We start from the raw sequence: 7,903 nt of genomic DNA, 5'->3' as shown, positions 1-7,903 counted from the left end.
CTCAGTGGCAGCATTCCTTCTACATTCGGAAACTTATCGTCCCTTATGAGATTATATGGGGGCTCCAATGATCTTACAGGCGAAATCCCTGATTCATTAGGCCGGCTTAAGAAATTGGAACTTCTAGCATTTGGTGAAAACAGGCTGACAGGTTTCGTCCCTCCTACTATTTTCAATCTCTCTTACATTAACACTTTCGACCTGGCAGCTAACCAGCTGGAAGGTACTCTTCCTTCTTACTTAGCCACTACTTTGCCAAATCTTCAAATCTTCAGTGTGGGTATAAACTTGTTTAGTGGAACCATTCCTGATTCATTATCCAACGCAACAAATTTAGTATATCTACACGTTGGTTACAACAGATTCTCAGGGAAAGTGCCCAGTTTAGTTAAGTTAAATAAGCTTGGTGTTTTAGCACTTTCAGGGAATCTACTTGGAAAGGGAGAATCAGACGACTTGAGTTTCATCTCATCTTTAGTCAATGCTACCAGTTTACAAAGTTTGGGGCTGGATGACAACAATTTTGGAGGGCAGTTGCCTGTTTCATTTTGGAACCTATCTACTACCCTTTCGAGGTTATTTCTGACCAGAAATCAAATTACTGGTACCATTCCATCTGAAATAGGAAACTTCGTCAACCTGCAAGATCTTAGGGTGAATGATAACAGATTCAGAGGCATGATCCCCTATAGTATTGGGAATCTTCGAAATCTTCAATTTTTAGACTTTTCTCACAACAGATTCTCAAGCAATATCCCTTCTTCTATTGGAAATTTAAGTCTTTTGCTTTATATGTATCTTTCTGAGAACAGTCTTAGCAGTGGCATGCCGTCAAGTTTGGGGGATTGTCAAAATTTATTGGAACTGAATCTCTCTCAAAATTCTTTAACTGGTCTGGTACCGCGAGAGGTTTCAAGCATTCCTTCCTTGAGAACTGTTGATCTTTCTCAAAACCAGCTGAATGGTACTCTTCCTGTGGAAATTGGGAGTCTTAAGAATCTGGAGTATTTCAATGTTTCTGGGAACAACTTTGTGGGTGAAATTCCTAGTACTCTTGGAGGTTGTGTGAGGCTGGAGTTCTTAGACATGGAAGGAAATTCCTTGCAAGGGAACATTCCCTCAAGTTTCAGTACTTTGAGGGGACTTCAAGTTTTAGACCTTTCTAGCAACAAACTCGATGGTCAAGTTCCAAGCTTCTTGGGGGAATTTAACTTGCTGGCCCTGAACCTGTCTTTCAATGATTTTGAAGGTGCCTTACCGGAAGACGGCATATTCAAGAATGCAAGTCTGATTTCAGTATCTGGGAACCCGAAACTCTGTGGGGGTATACCTGAACTAAAACTCTCAAAATGCAGCCTTAAACAGCACAAGAAATCCAGCTTGAGTTTGAACTTAAAGATTGTGATCTCCACATTTGGTGTGATACTAGGAATAAGTATGACTCTCGGTGTTCTCATCTTCTGCTTTCTGAAGAGAGGAAAAAAGGAACCTCCCTCAAATCCCTTTGGCGGATCACTGCTGAATGTATCTTATCAAAGTCTTCTCCAGGCCACAGGTGGATTCTCCCGGGACAGTTTATTAGGTGTTGGTAGTTATGGATCAGTGTACAAAGGAACCCTTGAAGAAAAACTTGTTGCAGTGAAAGTATTGAATCTTTCACAACGTGGAGCTCTAAAAAGCTTCATGGCCGAATGTGAGGCCTTAAGAAACATCAGGCATCGGAATCTTGTCAAGGTACTCACAGCATGCTCCGGTGTTGATCTTAATGGCAATGATTTCAAGGCCTTGGTTTACGAGTTCATGCCTAACGGAAGTCTCTATGACTGGTTGCATCCACAGTTGGACGAAGATCTTACACGAGGGGAAATTAGGTACTTAAACCTAGTTCAGAGGCTAAACATAGCCATTGATATTGCCTGCGCAGTTGAGTATCTTCATCTGCGAAGTGGAACCCCAATCGTTCATTGTGATCTCAAGCCAAGCAATGTTCTTCTAGATGATGAATTTGTAGGGCGTGTCGGTGATTTCGGATTAGCAAGATTCCTTTCTAAAGCTACTGACAGTTTTTCAAAGCATCAAACAAGTTCTAGTCTTGTTAGAGGAACTATTGGGTACACTGCTCCAGGTGTTCAGCAAACATATCCCTCTCTTTCTTTTGGTGGTATTGTGATGTTTCATGGTAGGTCCATATGTTAACTTGACAATATGTGTTTTGCAGAATACGGAACAGGAAGTGAACCATCGACATTAGGTGATGTATACAGCTTTGGGATCCTACTGTTGGAGATGTTCACTGGTAAAAGGCCAACTGGTGCATTATTCAAAGATGGATTTGGACTTCATAGCTTTGTTCAAAATTCTTTGCCTGACAGAGTCTCATACATTGTTGACCCCAAACTTCTCCATGAGAGAGAAACAGGAACGGAGCCAACGACAAACGGCCTTCAACATTACAGCTCCATATCCATAGGAAATCACAAATATGAGAAGTGCCTAGTTAAGGTTCTTAGTGTTGGAGTTGCTTGCTCAGCCAACTCGGCCAAGGAAAGAATGAACATTGCTGAGGTTGTTAACGAACTGAAATCCAGCAGAGATGCTCTTCTAAGAAATGCAAACCATGGAGATGAGATGGACTGTTTATGAATAGAGTAGAAAAATACACTAAAGAAATCTTGTTTTGCTGTGGTGTTCCTACAAGAAATTAAAATAGCAGCAAAATAAGAGCTCGGCTTCTTCATACATTGCCATTACTTTGTTCCTGTTGGAACACATAATTATGAGCAAATTAAGAATAATTTCAGCAGTCTCAGTGCATTTTATACAGACCTCAAATGAAATGATGCTGAATCTGTTTCTATCCAAGCACATTAAACTCAATGAGTGAATGTATGGCACCGTTTATTACAGCAACGTCGCATACATCTATTCAAATATTACACAATGAGTAACCAAAACAAGGGGGCTGGTTCCAGAAATCAAGTTACATGAAAGACTAAGCACAAGAGTGGACCTTCGAGCCTTTGGAAGGTTGGAAAAATGCTCTTGTACTAGGCCCTTATTGAGAAGGGAATATAAATTATGAGAAAACTAATTTATGTTTCTTTTGGGAACACATAACACAACTTATCCAAAGAATAAATGAAAACTTTGCTGAACAATGTAAATGTGCACGTTCGCAGCTTTTTTTATCTACACATAATCACCCCCAACCTTCTTCCAATTACCTTTATGTTGCTTGTGCTCATTGGTGACCGAGATGCCACCAGAGGATCACCACCCCGAGATTAATCATTCTTGCAATTCCCGAGCAAATTTTCCACATAAAACCTGAAACCACCAAAACTCTTATCCTTTGAATCTAATCACAATCCAACCCGCATACTTCTAGTACGATCCCGTCCCTTGACAAAAATGGGTTGATGCGGACCCACAATAATGAGAATATAGAGGCAAGAAGAATTGACCATACAACAATGATGGTGGGAAGTCGATCTTGTTTTCCCATGAAACCTTTGAGGAAGGGGTATAAATGGACGATGACCCAAATGGCAAAGAACAACTTGCCAAAAAGAGGCCCCCAAGATTCGTACCCATTATTTATGGCATCAGAAATCCCAACTGCGACTCCAATAATGTTGATGATCATCAAAGTCATGGGAGGGATCAACAAAGATGTCCATTTAAAGAGGTAAAGCTCGGAAAACTCTCCATCGTCGGCTGCTTTGGAGGTAACAGTGAAGTTTGTGTTTACACCAGCCAATACCTTTAGAAGACCTTGAAATAGAGCAAAGAAGTGGGAAGATACGCCACCAATCACCCAAAACTGCTCGTTTCTCCACCAGTCATCAATTCCAACTCCTCCCCACTGCATCTCCAGGATACTTGTTGCAGCGATTGATATAAAGAGGCCCATGAAAACTATACTAGCATAGTTGCTGATCTGTTGACAACAAAAGTCTCCTGTTAGCCAAATTAACAATCTCCAGTTCTTCGTGTTTTTCAATGGATTAAAGGATCCATGTTTAAGGGCAACAAATACCCAGAAGTTATCAAGGAAATTCAGAAACCAGAGAACAAATCAAAATATCAGAAAGAGTTTAATTTGGGCCAACGGGCCAAGGGAGCTCACCTCAGGGACAATGAATTTCCCGGTCAGCAGGCAAACAGCTGGCAAGGTGCAATAGACAATCAACGGAAGTGAAGTCAGTGGATAGACAACTGAATTTATGTACGAAAATCTCTCCAGAGGTTTCAGACCGCACCCATATCCATACCAAATAGGACAGTGCCTACTCAATAAAATTTCAACCGATCCCAAGGCCCATCTAAGAACCTGGTGCAGACGATCAGAAAGATTGATAGGCGCTGATCCCTTGAATGCGGGTCTTCTGGGTATGCAGTAAACTGACCGCCAGCCATGGCAATGCATCTTAAAACCAGTTAAGATATCTTCAGTAACAGAACCGTAAATCCATCCGACCTGCCAATATAAAGTTGTTAGAGCTGTGCATAAATCCAAAACAAAGATCCAGAGAAATAATTTTCTATTAGGGGCTGCTTACTTCTTTCCCCCATTCTGTTTTATCTTCATAACCACAACTAATGACATGAATAGCTTCTTTCAAGAGTGATGCAGATGTTGCTCCCTGGGGAACACCACCGTCTTCTAAAAGTGTTGAAGCAATGAAAACTGGTGATTGCCCAAATTTTTTCTCAAACTTTATCTGGGGCATGAGGGATGATTTTTCACTGTCAATTCCTGCCAGCACATGAGGGAAAGGAACTAATGAAACATCATTCAAAAGAAAAGCATGTAGTGAAACAAAACTTAGAGAAGCACCAAACTAAAGATAATTGCTCCAGAATTGGAATCTATAGATATTTTAAAACATAATACTAATGCGAGTATGCCAATTTTTCTCTTTCTCCTACGGGAAAACAGGAGTTGTACAAGCAAAGACAAATAACCATGAAGTACTCATTTCATGTTACATTTTATTTGCAATTCAGTTACCTTTACATCTACTTAAATTAGATCTGAAATTTAGTATTGCTAACATTTTTGCACTTATTTTCTCACCTTCGATTCCTTCCTCAATATTTTCAAGAGCATGAATCTGGGTTGAAGCTTCCCTGCTCTTACTCTTTTTCTTATTTTCCTTTGATTTCCCTTTCTTGTTCTTCTTTCTCGAGCTGCAACAGCAGCAACACAATTTTGGCCAACAATTGCATGTTTTGCCAGGGGGTTTTGCCTTCTTGGGGGCATCATATCCGTACAGTGCTTGCCTCCTGAAGACACATCCAGTTCCCACATAAATTGGACCTTGGATTCCATCAAGCCCTTTCATATTTATCTGTGAGCAATTAAAATACTATTAGCATCTCTGAAGATCACTGATGAACCTATTTTTAAGACTAAAACATTCACAACTCATAATTTGATACCAAGAAGGAACTATACATACATCAAAAAAGACAACATTGCGATTTGAATATCTATCATGCCGATCAATTCCATCAAATCTTTGAGGAAATTGCACATAGCATATTTTCTTTCCAGCTTGGGGGTCCATCATGAAACACATAGCTTCTCTAAGAGCCTTGCTGTTATTTATGTAATGATCACAATCAACATTAAGTAGGTAAGGAGCATTTGAGATGACAGCTGACACCCGTATCTGGAATTAGGAAAACAAAAGCACAGTTCAGATAGCTGATTCTCTGCTAAAATAATCTCAAAAAACAAAAATAACAATGCAAGGGAGAGGGAAAGAAAAGTTACCAAAGCATTCATAGCACCAGCTTTTTTGTGATGTTCAAATCCAGGCCTCTTCTCACGAGAAACATATATAAGACGAGGCAACTCATTTCCTTCAATGTCCCGAACACCATTTTGACCCAAGAATACCTGTCCAGCAAAAGACAATTTATTAATGCAAATCTTCTGTGCCAATCTGCAGCATATCATCAAAGTGAATGCTCACTGACCTGGATCATTCCAGGATGGTCCCTGACATTATTTCCAGGCCACGGAGTTCCATCTTGCATGGTCCAACCGTCCTCAGGAACCTTTTGTGCCATAGCAACCAATCCATTTATTCGAACTTTAAATTCTTCATATTCTCTCTGCACAAGAGTAGTTATAGCAAGTAAGTTCCAGTCATCAAAGCTGAGACCCAAACTGAGCTTGCTCTCAGTAGGTCACCTGATTGCCAGTTCTTTAACACTCTAATAACTAGAAGTGAGCGCGGGTAGCCACAGGGAAAAGCATGAGTGCTTGAATTTTTGGTCTACTAACTAACACCTCCTAGACTGATGCCAAATAATGATATAGAAATGGAAAGTACTCAAATAGAAGAAGTGGAAAATATGGCACCTTCATTGCACGACGTTCCCTCACAAATGTTGGTTCTACTTTGTCTCTCAAATAGTCAACCTTTTGAGCAAAGTACCATTCAGGTGCCCGAGGCTCTATGCTAAATTTCTTGCAGAATGGGACCCATTTCCTGGCAAACTCGGATGTCTCAGAAAGAGCTTCAAAAGTAAGCATTGCAGCACCATCGTCAGAGACATAGCACGCGACCTTGTCGACTGGGTAATCCACGGCAAGTATAGAGAGAACAGTGTTTGCAGTAATAAGTGGAGGTTCCTTCAACGGATCCACTGTACTAACAAATATGTCCACAGCGGCTAGCTCAGACGGCTTTCCTTCTTTCTCGTACCTGGTGATCAGCATGCAGAAGCTCAGAGACAGAAATAGCAAGACAAATAATGGCAGATAGCATGGAACAGAAAAGGCATGAAGTGGAGTGGAAGATCTGAAGACAGACATAATGCGCATCTCAGCACTCGCTGAAGATACAGAAGCAGAATTACATACCTTAGTGAGAGTCTGTCTAGGTATGTTTCCCGCTCAATAGGGAACCACTTTGGGAACTGATCAAATATCCACGACACAGCAAACCATATCTCACATATAATTGATGTCAGCCATAATCCATACGCATCATTGACGGGGTGGAGAATTCTATAGTGGAAGAACAATCCAAGAACTGCCATCCGGAGTAGAATGATCATTCTGTAAGGGTTTATCTTGCTCGAAGGAATTGGCAGCTTCCTCGAAAGCGGTTGTCTGCCTTCATCCATCCTGTAAATAATGATAAAAGGAAATTTAATACATTAACACTGTAGATATGATCTCTTTGCAACCTCTTTACAAGATAAAGTGGTATTATACTTCTGTTGCTCCTTTACTTTGTCTATAACATGGTGTATGATATAAGGATAGACAAAAACAGCAGCAACTGTTTCATGTCTTCTTATTACAGTTTGAGCTGCATCCCATGTTCTAAACATCCAAAGTGTAAATCGCACGCACTGTACTCCAACAGTCCAACTTCATACTTTCTTCCATCCCATCCTCACCTCAAATTCTGAGCTTCCACAATCAGATTTAATATTTATGATAAAAATAGATCTGACAACAACTTTATCTCATAGAGGCTGATCCTTTATTCATTATAACTTGCTGCTGAATGTGATTTATTTGGACACTAGTACACCTTCAGAGGTCAGGAGACTTCATGCTAAGATTTACTCTAGACCTTGCTAAAAATTCAACTGTATCAGATAGCGATGCGTACAATAATATGGTCTTGCTCTAAAAAGTGTTGCCAGGAGCAGTTTAGCAGAGAAGTAAACAATTATCTTCTCAGTAGTGGAAACAAGAATCACACCAAGCCAATCAAATCTCTTATTAATTTAGTTAGCGTACTAGTCAATATTAAATGTATGACTTTAAAATTGGTTTGCGAGCAAGACTGCCTACAAAGTAGTAGTTGCAAAAGCTGAAAACCAGATTGGTGTTCGAAGAATTCAGAAATCAATAACAGTGAGGCCACCG

The 7,903-nt window shown here is 40.3% G+C and overlaps 2 protein-coding genes across 2 annotated transcripts in view; one reads left to right on the top strand and one right to left on the bottom strand.

Annotated features, from left to right (window-relative positions):
* On the top strand, nt 8-3,396 carry LOC105159599 (putative receptor-like protein kinase At3g47110). Its single transcript, XM_020692815.1, has 2 exons — nt 8-2,125; nt 2,219-3,396. Exons 1-2 carry the CDS (start codon nt 46-48, stop codon nt 2,641-2,643), a joined length of 2,505 nt encoding a protein of 834 aa, XP_020548474.1. The 5' UTR covers nt 8-45; the 3' UTR covers nt 2,644-3,396.
* The window catches only part of LOC105159398 (cellulose synthase A catalytic subunit 2 [UDP-forming]-like), a 7,229-nt gene continuing 2,193 nt past the window's right edge, over nt 2,868-7,903 (bottom strand). The window contains exons 6-14 of the mRNA XM_011076449.2: nt 6,881-7,147; nt 6,377-6,722; nt 5,989-6,126; nt 5,783-5,908; nt 5,466-5,678; nt 5,081-5,354; nt 4,563-4,759; nt 4,130-4,480; nt 2,868-3,940 (exon numbers count right to left, since the gene is read on the bottom strand). Coding sequence (XP_011074751.1) covers nt 3,359-3,940; nt 4,130-4,480; nt 4,563-4,759; nt 5,081-5,354; nt 5,466-5,678; nt 5,783-5,908; nt 5,989-6,126; nt 6,377-6,722; nt 6,881-7,147 — 2,494 coding nt within the window. The 3' untranslated portion in view covers nt 2,868-3,358. The remainder of the gene's footprint in view (nt 3,941-4,129; nt 4,481-4,562; nt 4,760-5,080; nt 5,355-5,465; nt 5,679-5,782; nt 5,909-5,988; nt 6,127-6,376; nt 6,723-6,880; nt 7,148-7,903) is intronic.

The sequence above is a fragment of the Sesamum indicum genome, linkage group LG3 (genome assembly GCF_000512975.1).
Source record: "Sesamum indicum cultivar Zhongzhi No. 13 linkage group LG3, S_indicum_v1.0, whole genome shotgun sequence".
Lineage (NCBI taxonomy): Eukaryota > Viridiplantae > Streptophyta > Magnoliopsida > Lamiales > Pedaliaceae > Sesamum > Sesamum indicum.
This window is presented reverse-complemented; position numbering and strand designations above follow the sequence as displayed.